The sequence below is a fragment of the Macaca nemestrina genome, chromosome 18 (assembly GCF_043159975.1).
Source record: "Macaca nemestrina isolate mMacNem1 chromosome 18, mMacNem.hap1, whole genome shotgun sequence".
In the NCBI taxonomy this organism is placed as follows: domain Eukaryota; kingdom Metazoa; phylum Chordata; class Mammalia; order Primates; family Cercopithecidae; genus Macaca; species Macaca nemestrina.
In genome coordinates this window covers 56897896-56913317 of record NC_092142.1, presented here as the reverse complement: position 1 = coordinate 56913317, position 15422 = coordinate 56897896, and the positions used below count along the sequence as shown (strand labels likewise).

Here is a 15422-nt window from a genome sequence, read left to right as displayed (position 1 = left end):
AAAGAGAAAAGAAAAAAAATGTGTGTAAGGCTTGAAAAGCACTTGGCCCAGTGGCTGGCACTTGGGATATTGTTATGCCCCAGGGTAGTGGCTCTGCAGTGTGCCTCATGACTCGTGAGGCTGGCCCCCATCCCACCCTGTTCAGCCCTGCAGGTGGAGGTGGGTGGCTGGGGCATCGCTGCCACAGCCCGCCCTCTCTCCCGTGGGTGAGGGAGGCAGTGTGTGAGAGGCACAAGGGGATGCACGTTAGCTGGTTCTGAATACACTTGGGGAAGCAACGGAGGCTGGGCCACCTGGTGTGGATTTGGTCTTAATGAAGTCAGGGAAGAAATTGCCACCTAGAGGCAGCTGGGGTAATAAAGCCATAGCCCCTGTGCAAGTCCTCAAAGCTTCGTGCAGGCTGGCTGGCATCGGCTTCCTTCCGTTGCCCTGCTGAGCAGGTGCCTGCCGCAAAAGCCACCGTGAGGATAGGGGAGCCTCCAGTGGGGTATTGGGCCCCCTCCAGAAGAGAATCTTGGGGCGGCTTTTGGTAAGAAAGGAGTGTAGCCCCTGCCCCAAGCCAGGCCTTCCCCTCTGTGCAGGGCAGGCATGTAAGGGTGTGTGAGCCCCTCCTGGCCTCATCTGGACCAGCCAGGGGTGTGTGAAAGCTGAGGTCAGCTGTGGCCCTGGCCAGTGGTCCATGGCTAGCAGTCTTCGGCCAGCGGTCGGAGTGTCTCACCTATCTCTCTGTCCCGGGACAGGGCGTGGAAAAGATACCCCAGTCTGCGGTGACGAGGACTCCAGTGCCCGAAGTGCAGCTCGCCCAGCCCTAGCTCAGTGCCGAGCCCTTAGCGTGGACTGGGCTGGCCCCGGAAGCCCCCACGGGCTCTACCTGACCCTGCAGGTAAGCACTGGGGCCTTCCAGGCTGCATGTGCCTTGGGTCTCTGAGCTCCAGTGGCTGGGTTCCTGCCAGGTTCCTGGGGGTAGGAAGCACCAGGGGAGAGCCAGGGACCCACCTCGCACCTCTCTGCTAGGCCCCTTGTGACCCCTCTGCCTGTGAGCCAGCTTCATTAAGTCAGACAGGGGAAATCTCACAGGAGCTGACAGGAACTTTTCAGTCATGCCCTGGCTGAGGTGTTAAAGTGGGAAGCATGGGGCCTTAGCTGAGATGGGCAGAGCTTGGAGAAGGTATTGGGAGAACAGGCAGGTTTGGGGTAGCTGGTTATTCTCAAACATGGTCATGTGAGCATTTCCTTGTATTTCCTTGGGAATATTTCCTTGTTTGAAGTGAGAATTCAAAGCTAGATGGGGGATTCACTAAAACTTGGGGTCTTCTCCCTTGTAGTTATCACCAAGTGACTTTAAAAAGACAAAGTAAGGCTGAGTGCAGTGGCTCAGGCCTGTAATCTCACCACTTTGGGAGGCTGAGGTAGGAAGATCGCTTGAGCCCACGAGTTCATGACCAGCCTGGACAATATAGTGAGACCCCATCTTTATAAAAAGAAAAATAAAAAATTAGCTGGGCATGGTGGTTCCTATAGTCCCAGCTACTCAGGAGGCTGGAGTGGGAGGATTGCTTGAGCCCAGGAGGTTGAGGCTGCAGTGAGCTGTGATTGCATCACTGCACTCCAGCCTGGGTGACGGAGTGGGACCTTGTCTCAAAAAAAAAAAAAAAAAAAAAACTTTACATATATAGGTATATTTGGCTATAGAAATAATACATAATGATAATAGTAATAAGAGCTACTATTTATCAAACACGGACTTTGTGCCAGGCATTAAAGATCTCATATCAGTCCTCATGATATTCATAACAGTCTCAGGATACAGTATTTGATCTGAGCTTTATAGATGAGGATGTGGAGGCTTAGAGAGGTTAAGTTACTGGCTGCTGGTCACATATTTGACCATTCAACACAACTAGCCTTGTAACAGGGCAGAGATACAATTACCCAGAAACTGCCTCTCATAGTCCTCTATCTTTGAGAAATCCACTATTAAGTATTTGGGGTTTATTTATTTATCTTTCCTATATCGAACCACTTAATTATATTTATATGATTTTTATTTTTGAGATGGAGTCTCATTCACTCTGTTGCCCAGGCTGGAGTGCAGTGGCGTGCAGTGGCGTGGTCTTGACTGCACCATCCGCCTCCCAGGTTCAAGTGATTCTCCTACCTCAGCCTCCTGAGTAGCTGGGATTACAGGTGTGCACCACCACACCTGGCTAATTTTTGTATTTTTAGTAGAGATAAGGTTTCACCATTTCACCATGTTGGCCAGGCTGGTCTTGAACTCTTTTTTTTTTTTTTTTTTTTTTTTTTGAGACGAAGTCTCGCTCTGGAGTGCAATGGCGTGATCTCAGCTCACTGCACCCTCCGCCTCTCGGATTCAAGTGATTCTCCTGTCTCAGCCTTGCGAGTAGCTGGAATTACAGGCGTGCGCCACCATGCCCAGCTAATGTTTGTATTTTTAGTAGAGACAGGGTTTCATTATGTTGGCCAGACTGGTCATGAACTCCTAACCTCAAGTGATCTGCCCACCTCAGCTTCCCAAAGTGCTGGGATTACAGGTGTGAGCCACCCAGCCATATTTATATGATTTTTTTTTTTTTTTGAGACAGAGTCTCACTCTATTGCCCAGGTTGGAATGCAGTGGCATGATCTCAGCCCACTGCAACCTTCACCTCTCAGGTTCAAGTGATTCTCATGCCTCAGCCTCCTGAGTAGCTGGGACTACAGGCATGCGCCACTACACCTGGCTAATTTTTGTATTTTTAGTAGAGATGGGGTTTCACCGTGTTGGCCAGGCTGGTCTTGAACTCCTGACCTCAAGTGATCTGCCCACCTGGGCCTCCCAAAGTTCTGGGATTACAGGCATGACCCACAGTGCCCAGTGCATATTTATATGATTTTTATTATTTATTTTACATGTTATTCTGTGACTAGCTCTTTCCCTCAAGTAACTCCTCGTAATCTCTTCATGCTCATCAACACATAGAGAACTACCTTTTTTTTTTTTTTTTTTTTTTTTGAGCAAGGTCTGGTTCTGTTGCCCAGGCTGGAATGCAGTGGTACAATCTCACTGCAACCTCCAGCCATGTCATCTCACCTCAGCCTCCTGAGTAGCTGGGACTATAGGCATGTGCCACCACGCCCAGCTAATTTTTGTAATTTTTGTAGAGATGGAGGTTTCATCATGTTGCCCAGGCTGGTCCTGAACTTGTGGGCTCTGCCTTGGCTTCCCAAAGTGCTGGGATTACAGGTGTGAGCCATCACGCCCAGCCCTACCTCTTTCTTTTACACTGCTGCATAATGTTCTACTTCAGGACTTACCATAAGTTATTTATAACAGATCCTCTGTATTGTTTCTGATTGCAGTGAGCTCCTTAAACAAATATCTGTGCTGTGTTCATGCAGCAATAGCTTTGAGTATTTTCAGGGCAGTACAAGCTCTGCCCATTTTTAATTGATGCATTCATTCAACAGATTATTTAGAATGTGCCAGTCTGTGCTAGGGTCAGAGGTGCAGTGCAGAAAGAGACAAGAGAGTCTAGCAGAGGCCCCAGAGAGTGATCAAATAATCATAAAGGGATGAAGGCAAACCAGGCAGGGGCCAAGAAGGCAGTGGCAGAGGATTGACACCAGAGTCATCTGGGGGTGCTGCCAAGGCTCACCCCCTAAGAAAACCATTGCACTAGAGGGCCCACCATTCCCCCACATTCTCCTGACCATCGACACACACTGATTCTGCCCTTTCTCGAAGCTACATTTTCACAGAGCCTTGAAGGAACATGTACAAATGGTGGGCAGGATGGAGTGTGGAAAACACATACCATTCAAGGGGACATATCCTCCCTGCTGCAAACGGATGTCCTGGCCCGGGTAGCTTGTTTTCCCAGCCCCTGATCTGAACATGGATGCAGGGGTTGATGTTGCTTCAGGGACAGTCTTGTGTTTCGAGGTGTTTCTTGTCTCTTCTCATGTGATTCATCTGAAAACTGAACCAAAAGTTTCTTCTATCTGTTCAAATCTGCTAGAAAGCAGGTCTGGTGAGAGAACAGTTAAAGAAACCTGAGGACCCGCTCTTTGCTCTGTCTTGAGCCATCCATAGTTAAATTGGAAGGCGGCAGTCAGAAACCCACAGCCTCGAGTTGGGTGGTGGCTCTGTTCTTGAGCTTTGATTATGGGGTGCTGAGTTGTGGTTGCTGAGTCCTGGGGTCAGCAGATCTGCTGAAGATCTCTGGGATGCTGGCACCAGCAACTAGCTTCCACGTTCACATCCTGGTGGGCCCCCACAAAGCTCCATTATGCGGTAGGTTCTTCAGGATTGAAGATGTGGGGCCAGGGTGGGTCCCAAGCACAGTGCGGCGACCTGGCGGCCTTAGTGACACCCCCTCCCCAGGCTCTGTCCAGCAGTTAAAACCTGAGATGCACCCCACAGAGGCGCTGCAGAAATTCCCAACCCTCCAGGGCCCCGTCTGTCCTTCCTGTGGCTTGGCCAACAGGCCAGAAATAGTGTAACCTTTGCCCTGGCTGGCAAATGGAAACTTCCAGCTGCTGTCCTTGCCGCTATGGATCACAAGCCTGCTAGTGATGGTGTGGCAGTTGGTCACAGGGTGGGGACAAAATTAAGTCGGAGGGAATTTTCTATTTTCTTTTTGAGACACAGTCTTGCTGTCACCCAGGCTAGATTGCAGTGGTGCAATCTCAGCTCACTGCAACCTCCACCTCCTGGGTTCAGCGATTCTCCTGCCTCAGCTTCCCGAGTATCTGCAATTACAGGTGCCTGCCATCACGCCTGGCTAATTTTTTTTCTGTTTTTAGTAGAGACAGGGTTTCGCCATGCTGGCCATGCTGGTCTCCAACTCCTGACTTCAGGTGATCCACCCACCTCAGCCTCTCAAAGTGCTGGGATTACAGGTGTGAGCCACTGCGCCCAGCACGAATATTCCTAAATATAAGAGGTGTGTCCCCCACCCGCCCTTCTTAAGTGGAGCTCGGGGTCAAGAGAAGGAGGGGGTGAATTTTGGGCTAAGGAGCCTGCTGATGTCACTTTTCTTGTCTTTTCAATTATCTGTATTGGCTTTTTGAATGTCAAAGTAAAAAGATGTGAAGATTACAGGAATCATGTCCTGATAATACTTACCTCATATCAAGCCCTTACTATGTGCCAGGCGCCTTCTGAGGACTTGGCTGCAATTGTCTGTTACTCTTCACACAAGCTCAATGAGGCAGTCCTGTTATTACCATTTTTATTTTAAGAATGAGGAGAACGCAGCTTCAAGAAGGTAAGTAACTTGCCCAACGTCACCCAGCTTAGCCGAGGAAGAGCCAGTCTTCACACACAGGCCTTGCCGCCTCTAGACTACGCGTTTATTTTTTAGAGTGAGCACTTTTAAAAGAGTAACTTATTTTTTTGTTTTGAATTTAAAGGTCACAAAGACACACAGAAATTGTCTGCTGTCTCTCTTCCAAGATAACCTCTGTTGATATGGGAAAAAAAAAAAAAGCTGGGTGTGGTGGCTCATGCTTGTAGTCCTAACACGTTGGGAGGCTGAGGCAGGAGGATCGCTTGAGCCCAGGAGTTTGAGACCAGCCTGGGAAACATGGCAAAACCCTCTCTCTACACAAAAAATACAAAAATCAGCTAGTCATGGTGGTATGTACCTGTAGTCCCAGCTACTCGGGAGGCTGAGGTAGGGGGATTGCTTGAGCCCAGGAAGTCAAGGTTACAGTGAGCTGTGATTGTGCTATTGCACTCCAGCCGGGGCCACAGAGTGAGACTCTGTCTTAAAAAAAAAAAAAAAGAAAGAAAGAAAAAAAGAAAGAAAAAAAATGACCAGGCGCAGTGGCTCATTCCTGTAATCCCAGCACTTCAAGAGGTCGAAGCGGGTGGATCACTTGAAGTCAGGAGTTTGAGACCAGCATGGCCAACATGGTGAAACCCCGTCTCTACTAAAAATACAAAAATTAGCCAGGTGTGGTGGCACACACCTGTCATCCCAGCTACTTGGGAGGCTGAGGCAGGAGAATTGCTTGAACCTGGGAGGCGGAGGTTGCAGTGAGCCGAGATGGCACCACTGCACTCCAGCCTGGGTGACACAGTGAGACTCTGTTTAAAAAAGGAAAAGAAAAAAAAAAACCCAAAAAAACACACAGTCATTGTTTATAAGGTTAACAATTCAAATGCCAAAGAGGTTCAAAATGAAATGTAAGGCCACCTCCTTTCCCCTCTTCTCACATTCTCTCTGTTGTGAACTTTCTTTTTATTCCCCACAAATTGAAATGATGCTTGTTTCTACTCTCAGCCACTACACCATCTCCCCAACCTTCCAGAGAGGATCACTGTCCATATAGTTCTCTTGATTTGTCTCTATGCCTGTTTTATTTTCATGATCCTCAAATGGGCTCACTCTTTGCATGTGGCCCTGCCGCCTGCCTTGGGCATCTTTATGTGTGAGCGGTAGGTGACGTTCTCTGGATGAAACACCTCTTCGTGCCTCCCCTCTCTCTCCCTGTGCCTGCGCACTGGCCCTCTCTGTCTCGAGTCCTTTGCCTGTGTTCGCCCTGGAAGAGGAGATGGCTTCTCATGGCCTCTTGATAGCCCTGTGGGGCGGGGAAAGTGAAGGAGGCAGGGCTGTGGCCCTTCTGCTCAGACAGACTCATGGGCAGCCTCCTTGGCAGTCCTGGGGGTTCCATCTGGAGATGTAGGGCTGTGTGCCTGGGGTGGCAGCATCGGCATGGGAGCAGTTGCCCTGAGGTTATGTGTGTGGTGGGGCTGGATGGTTGCCTATGGGGCGTGTGCACTGGAAGTGAGCCGGCCTCTGTGCTGGTGACTCTCAGACTCTGCAGGGATGGCATGAGCTTCGCCTGAGAACTTGAAGTACCTAAGAACCTTCTTTGCTGGGGTAGAAGACCAGCTGCTGAGGGAGGCCAGGATAAGGCACCGCCACTGTCTTGCTGTGGGACCTGGCACATCCTCTTCCAGATCCTGGGCCTCAACGTCCCCACCCACCCACACAGGGAGGGACTGGACCCCCTGGGCCCTGGGATCCTGGCCAGCTCTGGGAGTGCACCATCCTTTGGCTCGAGGGTCCTTCCCTGGCGCAGTCTCCTTCATGTGAGGATTCTGGTTGTGTCTTGGCAGCAGGCCCTACAGGACAAGGGGTGCAAGAGCCAGAGTCAGGGGACGAAAGAAGAGAAGCTTTGGAAGAGACAGGCACCGGCCCCCAGGCGGGCCCGGGAGGCCCAGGAAGCTGGTGGCACCATGAATGTAGAGAATACAGGTAAAGCAGGCCTGCCCGCCGACCCGGCACTCCCCAGTGAAGCCAGCACAGGAGGGAGGCTCTTGTGCGGTTGGTGCTATCCCTATGCCCTGTCCTCCCTGGCTGGAGGTGGCCTAGACAGACTCCAGCTGCCTGACCCATAGCTCCAAGCCCCCAGCCTGCCTCTCCCAGTTTCAGGGACAGTGGTGTGTATGGAACCTTCATCTCGACCTGCCTCCCACAGCATCCAGGCCCCACCCAGTGATAAGAGGCCTTGGCCAGCGTGGGCTGGGGTTGAATTTCTCTGCTTTTTGTCTTTTCCCAGTGCCTGTCTAAAGCAGGGCGAGGGTGGCAGCCTCACAGACGCCACTGCCTGCAGAGAGAGACTCGGCCTTCTCCCTCCTATCCATGGGCTCCCAAGGTCTGGAGGCTCCTAGAACAGGACTTTGATTCTCCTGGTCAGAGGCTGAGATAAAGGAGCCGGTGGCTCAGCTATTCTCTGGCAGGGTCTGCCATGGTGTCCAGGGCTGGCTGGTTCTGGAAGATTCTACAGGCCCCCCTTGTAGTCTTACGGGTCCATGCCGGGGATCCCTGGCAGTAAGCGAGAGCCCGGTGATAATGGGGAAGCAGCATCCTCCAGGATCCCGGGGGAAGGCCGAGAGCATGTGAAGGAAAGAGGAGCCGGCCTTTCTGTCATGTTCCTCCTCCATCACCAAAAGGTTAACTTGTGTGTCTGAACTTGCCATGTGGTGGAAGGAGCCACTCCCTTCTCTGAGGCTGTCCGGAGCCCCGTTCTGGCGTTCCGGCCTGTCTGGGCCCAGGCACTCTTCTGCAGCGAGCGGCAGGGGTTGGGGTCTGGCTGAGTGTGAGCAGGCCAGCCTCGGGCAGGGGACATCATCTTGCTGATTGTGCATTGAGAAGAGGAAGGCCGATTCCAGGGAACAGCAAGGGTGACCTGGTCAGTGGGGCCAGGCCGTGCCTGCATCGCATCTTTGAACCCTGAGTGCAACCTCTCCAGCACAAGGGCCCCTTTGATCTCACCTCGTCCTCCCATCCTCCCCTTTCTGGGACCTCCCTGAGCTTCTTGGAGATCTTTTCTCCACAAGCACTCTCCTGGCCCCCGTCCCACTGCCCTGCCGCGGTGCCGAGACCCGGCGAGCCCCTCTGGGGGTGACATCCCATGATGTGAGCAGTGTTCCGGATGAACTGGGCCCTCCGAGGCCTCATTTCTGCCCCATGGCCTGTTGTGTAACAGCCACCCACGCCTGTGCATCTCCACGGTGCTGGGCTCCTTTCAGGCAAGGCCCCTTGTCCCCATTTCTCCTAGGAAGCTCCTGCCGGGCCCCTCCCACACGTCTCTGGAGTGGCAGAACCAGCTCCCGGGCCAGGAGTCCAGTGCGTTCCCTGCCTCACTGCAGCAGCCTGCAAAGGGCTGAGGGCCACGCTGGTCACATGCCGCTCATGCTGCCGCGTGTGCAGGCCTGGAAGCATCCGTCTGACCTCACTCGCTCTAGAACAGATCACAGGAGCTTGGCCAGCTCTGTGTGACATGCATGCTGTGTCACGTGCAGGCCACACGGCCAGGGTCACCACCCAACCGGGGATGCCCAGCTCCAGCTCTCTGGAGTGCTCGGGTGGAGGAGGGAAGAGCCAACCTGTGTGTGCCCCTCCTGCTCTCCTAGAGCGGGGCAGGGGGCCTCTACCCATCTGCCCCTCCTCCTGGGGCTGTGCCAAGATGTCCCCGCCCAGCTGCAAGCTGTACCCTCCCCACTTCCCTGTCCATCTGAGTCCGTTTGGCTTCCCTCAGGCCAGGCTGTCAGAGGGGTGTGTGACTTCAGGTGCAAGTGGCTTCCTTCCCAGGGTCTAGGAGCCCCCAACCCCAGCCTGCTGAGGGCTGGGATTCCTGGGGACTAATGTGGGAACACCTAGAGCCCCAGGCTCCAAGGTAGAGAGCAGCGCTCTCTGGCCAGCAGATGCCCCTCTTCACCCTTCACTCTGCCATGCTCTGTCATGTCCCATTTGTGCTCCCTGAAGGGAGGAGGCAAATCCCCCACCCTTCCTCCCCAGCCCCCCATTCTTCTCTCTCTCCCTCAGACTCTTTGCTCCCTACCTGCAGAGACCATGGCCATTCTTGGCGCCCTGGAAGCAAGCTATAACAAGCATCCCAGGCGCCGTGCACAGGTCATGGGCCCCGATTCTGTGTTCTTGTCCTTCATCCATCTGTCCATCTCTCTCATTCCTGGTGACAGGACAGTGGCGGGCCTTTGGAGGAGGAGGACTCCCTCTGTCTTGCCTGGGAGGTCCCTGCGCTCCATCCTTGCTAGGTGCTGGCTGGCTGAGTTCTTGCCCTATGTGCAGGGCGGGCTTTGTGTCCTGGTCTGTCTGTCCCTCCCACATGCACACGGCTCCCTTGGCTCCCCTCTCTCTGCACAGTTGACCACTTGCCACATGGGGAGGCTGGGGAGCCCCACTCTTCTCTTCTGTACTCTTGAGAGGGTTTGAGACTTAAAGAAATAACGTTCCTACAAGAATAGAGTTTTCTAGGGTGAGAATCCCTTGTCTTTCCCAGCTGCGATTCCTTGCAGCCTGGCCATGGAGAGAGGCTGGCCCATGAGACCTAGAACATGTGCTTTGAGAGCCGTATTCAGTGGAAGTTGCTTTCTTAAGTCCTGATCCAGGCAAGTTAATCCCCCAGATGCTGCCTGGGGAAGTGTCTTTTTCTGGGACAGGCCCTGGAGGCCCCAGCTAACCTATGCCGCTGCTGCCCCAGCTTCACCTGGTTGCCCACCCCCTCTGCTTGCACCCCTATCATCCCTGGCGGTCTGCCCTGTTGTGATGGACCCTCTCCTCTGCCAGCGTGGGACCTCTGCTGCCCTCTCATCAGCCACTACTTTGCTTGTAGGTGGGCGTCTCTTTGGCAGCAGGAGGTGCTTGAGCCTGTCAGGGCCACCAGGTGCGGCCCCCGTGGTGCATAGGATGGTGGAGGCCATGTCCCAGCTCCAGGAGGAGAAGGCCCAGCTACAGGAGGAACTGGTGGTCCTAAGGGAGAGGCTGGTCCTCCGCGACAGTGACCAGCAGGTCACATCCACCCAGCTGCAGAACCAGGTACCTGGGGAGGCTGGGATGGGCAGAGGCCACTGCCCACTATGGAGCAGGTCAGAGGACACCACCTGGGGCACCTGACCCCACCAGGCTACTGGTGTAAGAGGAGACAGCTGGGGTCTCGTCTCCTGGAATATGCTGGAGGGTAGGGTGGTAAGAGTCAGAGGCCTCCCATCCTGGAGGATGCACTTTTGAGATGCAGCATTTCTTTCAGCTTACAGGGGCCTCCCATCCTGATCCTTCTTGTGCCCCATCTCCTTGGGTTACAGGGGGCCAGGACCTGCCTCCCTAGGAGGTGATGTAGATGTGAGTGGAACAGGAAGGTGCGGGGTGCTTCCCACCCTGAGTCCACCCCGTCTTCCGTGGTGCCCTGCACTGGGCAGCCCGAGTGGACAAAACTCATCAGATGGTCACCCCACAGGAGGTTGGCATGACATTTCTCATGCTTTTGATTTCTCGTTAAAGGTGGACGCTAGTTTGAGTGCGTGTTGGGGAATGGATCTCTCAAACCTCTGGAAGCCAGGGAGAGCCAGGGTTCATGCAGGTCAGCGTTGTCTCCTTCGTTGGCTGGGCAGAACATTTGGGTACCATTGGCTGATAAGCTGCGTGTCCTGTGGGGCTGACCACCGGCCCTCTTGTGTATGTGTGGCTGCGTCACTTTCTTCTCCTTCTGGATCTCCACTCAGCTCCCAGCCCTCCTTCCCCGCTCTTCTCCTCAGTGGCTGTCTCTAGGATTGTATCTCAGCCTTGCCCACTTCCCCAAGGTCTCCAAGCCCATCTGCCACATCATCCCCCCTTCTGATCCAGTGCCCTGGCCTGGCTGTTGGGCCTCTGAGCTCTGGGCCCAGGACTCTGTGTTGACAGACTGGCCTTCAGGTAGAGCTAAGTTCTTTGTGTGTCCCATGAGCCAGCAAAGAGATGGCCTGGACATGCCGATGTCTGCCTATTGTGCCTCATATGTGCTGTGACTTGTTCTCTCCGTTCTGGGGGCAGCATATTGTGCACGCTTTTGAAATGCAGCATTTCTTCCAGCTTACAGGTGTGTTCTCTTCTCAAGAATGGCCTGGCCTGCCCCCATGCCCCTTGCTGACTCGGGTGGGCCTCCTTGGGGTGCCCCTCATGCTCTGTGTCCTTCTTACACACTTACCCCACAGCTTGACTATCTGGGCCTGCCTTCCCCACTAACTGGGGGCTCCTCTAGGCCAGCCCTGTATCCTCTTGCCTGCTGCATGCCCACCTGCTTCCTTGGGTATTTGTGCATGCCCCTTTTGTACTCGCACTGAGCTGGGCATGGGGGATACCCCAGTGGACAGTAGGCTCCCACCCGGTGGAGGCTCTGCCTGTGGGAAAATGGACATTTGCTTCACACACCCACATAAAGTGGGAAGGGCTCGATGGGATGGGCACACGCATGGCCTTGAGGTCTTGTCCCTGGGCATCTTGAGCTAAGCTCTGGGATAGAGCAGAGGTAAGTGCACTCTGAGCTGGGGCCCATCCAGTGCAAAGGGACTTGTGGTAGGAGGGGCGTGGCTCAAGCGCCTTGGGGGTTGCAGGGGGTCCAGGGCCCACCCTGCAGGACACCCATCTGGCCTCAGGCAAAGGCTGAGCAGCCCCTCTTCCTTCCCTGACCTTCCCCAGTTAGGCTCTTCAGACACTTCATTTTGCAAATAAGTGTTTTTTTAAAGGGCTTCGTGGGCTGGGCGCAGTAACTCATGCCTGTAATCCCAGCATTTTAGGAAGCCAAGGCAAGTGGATCGCTTGAGGTCAGGAGTTCAAGACCAGCCTGGCCAACATAGTGAAACCACGTCTCTACTAAAATTACAAAAATTAGCTGGGTGTGGTGGTGGGCACCTGTAATCCTAACTACTCGGCAGGCTGAGGCAGGAGAATCGCTTGAACCTGGGAAGGGAAGGTTGCAGTGAGCCAAGATCACGCCACTGCACTCCAGCCTGGGCAACAAGAGCAAAACTCCATCAAAAAAAAAAAAAAAAAAAAGAAAAGAAAAGGACTTTGTGGAGATATAATTCACATGCCATAAAATTCACCCCTTGAAAGTGTACAGTTCAGTAGTCGGTGGTAAGTATATTAAGATGGCAATGTACCCATCACCAGTGTCTCATTGCCAAACATCTTCATCACTCCACCGGGCCTACTGACGGTCACTCCCCATGCTCCTTGCCCCACGGCCCCTGGCAACCTTTAATCTGCTTTCTGTTTTTATGGATTTGTCTTTTCTGAACATTTCATAGAAGTGAAATCATAGTATCTAACCTTTTGTGACTTTAAGGAGGTTTTTGAAAACATTTTTCCTTTAATTAACAAAATCAACTTACATTTTAAGAAGGGAAACTGAGGAGGAAACATCCCAGCCTTTTTAGTTCTTTGACCCCCAGCTCTCCAGCCACTCTTAGGAGAAACCCTGAGCCTATCCCACTCCCGCAAGTGACTTGGGAATTCAGAATGGTTCCTGGTCTTTGTTCACATTTTGCCCTTGAACGTTGTTTTTCTTTTTCTTTTTTTTTTTTTTTTTTTTTTGAGACGGAGTCTCGCTCTGTCGCCCAGGCTGGAGTGCAGTGGCGCGATCTCGGCTCACTGCAATCTCCACCTCCCAGGTTCAATCGATTGTCCTGCATCAGCCTCCCGAGTAGCTAGGATTACAGGTATCCATCACCATGCCTGGCTAATTTGTATTTTTAGTAGAGATGGGGTTTCACCATGTTGTTCAGGCTGGTCTCGAACTCCTGACCTCAGGTGATCCACCTGCCTCGGCCTCCCAAGGTGCTGGGATTACAGGCATGAGCTACAGCACCTGGCCTGTCCTTGAACTTTCTGACTGCAGCTCTTTTCTGGAAATTTCTCAGGGGATGTATCTGAAGCTCCAGGTCTCTGAGATACTCTCTGGGGGGCCCAACCTTGTGGAGATGTGGCCAACCACATGGGTCTAGAGCTGGGTTCAAACCCTGACTTTGGCACTACTCATTAGCTATGTGACCTTGGGACAGTTAATTACCACTCTGCAGGTCAGTTTCCTCATCTGTGAAATGGATGTAATAATAGGATGTGGTGAGATGATCCTTAGTGAGTCATTGGTGTTGCTGTGGCCACACCATTGTTGTTACTGGGAGAGTTTTGGATTTGGAATCCCGTGAGTAGGATTCTATTCTGGCTATGCCACGTGCCAGCTGGGCAGGTGTAGGAAGTCACCTTCTCTCTGAGCCTTCACTTCCCAGTCTCTAAACTGGGGCTTACTAAATGTTCCATTGCAGTTTAGGGGTGGATCTGTTGTAAGAGTGGACAGAAAAAAGGATGGTCAACTGTAACGTGTGGTGCGTCATGAGCTATCACTCCCGTGCGCCCTGGTCTCCTGCTAGCCTCACTGTGGTTTGACGCAGACTTGGACTTTCCTGGAATTCTGAACGTTGCCTCTCTAAGCAAAGCCCGCCAGGGGATACACTGTGCCTTGTTTTCCGTGGTGCTGTGTTCCCAGCCTTGTGCACACTGGCTTCTGATCGGCTGCTTTCTCACACTGCTGTTCCTGCAAGGCTGTGTGGCCCCATGGTTAAGGGTGAGGGTTCTGCAAGGGTCAGTCAGATGCGAGTTCCAGTGCTAGGTCCACCACTTACTGGTCAGGTGACCTCAAGTAAGTTGCCTAACCAAGGCTTAACCTCTTAGGAGCTCAGTTTTTCTTCCTGTAAAATGGGGATAATAATAGTTCCTACCTCAGGGGAATAGGGGATGAAAAATGATCTTATGAAATCCCCCTGCCCTACTGGCAAAGCTGATTCAGTTAACGGGGCTCCATTATCACTGTTGGGATCTGGGCTTGTAGGGGCTGCAGTGGTCTCTTCAGGCCTCCCCACTGCTGTGCCAGGTGGAGGAGGTGTTTGTGTATACTGAGAGCAATTGGGCCAAAGGTCCATAGTCCTTGAGCACCCAGCTGACCCAGGCCACAGAGGCCGCTCATCTCGGTCTGGTGACCGAGGCTGTGGCTGTTGGGATGACCCTCCCCAGTGTTGTTAACAACAGTTCCAGGCCACGTCCTGCTGGCCTTGAGTTCCCCTGTCCTCTTGTGGATGTCCCTAGAGCCATGGCCTCAAGGTTCCTGAAGTTCCCAACAATGTGACATGCTGCCCAGACCTCACTACACTCCTTTTTTATTTTAAGACGGTCTCACTTTGTCACCCAGGCTGGAGTGCAGGGGCGTGATCACAGCTCACTGTAGCCCCTGCCTACTGGGCTCAAGCCATTCTCCCACCTAAGCCTCCTGAATAACTGGGACCACAGGTGTCCACCACACCTGGCCCACTTTTGTATTTTCTGTCCAGACGGAGTCTTGCTATATTGCCTAGGCAGGTCTCAAACTCCTGGACTCAAGAGATCTGCCTGCCTCAGCCTCCCAAAGTGCTGGGATTACAGGCCTGAGCCACTGTGCCTGGCACTCACTGCACTCCCTTCCTGCCCCCTGCACCTCAAGAGTGAACCTTAAAAAACTGTCTTCAGGCCGGGCACAGTGGCTCACACCTATAATCCCAGAACTTTGGGAGGCCGAGGTGGGCAGATCATCTGAGGTCAGGAGTTCGAGACCAGCCTGGCCAACATGGTGAAACCCCGTTTCTACTAAAAATACAAGAATTAGCCGGGTGTAGTGTTGCACACTTGTAAGTCCAGCTACTAGGGAGGCTGAGGCAGGAGAACTGCTTGAACCTGGGAGGCGAAAGTTGCAGTGAGCCAAGATCGTGCCACTGTACTCCAGCCTGCATGACAGAGCAAGACTCCATCTCAAAATAAAAAAAAAAAAAAAAATTGTCTTCAGAGGCCACAGGCTGGAAAACTAGCTCTTGCCCTCAAATGTGTCTTGTTTGGCTGCCGTCTTCTTCTTCTTCTTTTTTATTTTTTTTTATCATTTTAAAAATAGATGTAACATAAAATTTACCATCTTAAGCATTTTTTTTGTTTGTTTGAGAGAGTCTTGCTCTGTCGCCCAGGCTGGAGTGAAGTGGCACGATCTCAGCTCACTGCAACCTCTGCCTCCTGGGTTCAAGGAATTCTCCCACTTCAGCCTCCTGAGTAACT

At 52.7% G+C, this 15422-nt stretch overlaps 1 protein-coding gene across 9 annotated transcripts in view; it reads left to right on the top strand.

The window, feature by feature from the left end:
* Positions 1-15422, top strand: part of LOC105491526 (kinesin family member C3) — a 44904-nt gene that overhangs the window by 6609 nt on the left and 22873 nt on the right. For 4 of the 9 annotated variants that reach the window (XM_071084648.1, XM_011758036.2, XM_071084649.1 and 1 more), the window contains 3 exons: positions 741-883; positions 7130-7268; positions 10150-10352. The exons of 1 other annotated variant lie outside the window; for it this stretch is intronic. In XM_071084648.1, coding sequence (XP_070940749.1) covers positions 741-883; positions 7130-7268; positions 10150-10352 — 485 coding nt within the window. The remainder of the gene's footprint in view (positions 1-740; positions 884-7129; positions 7269-10149; positions 10353-15422) is intronic. 4 more of the 9 variants (XM_011758039.2, XM_011758041.2, XM_011758043.2 and 1 more) reach the window with 2 other exon arrangements.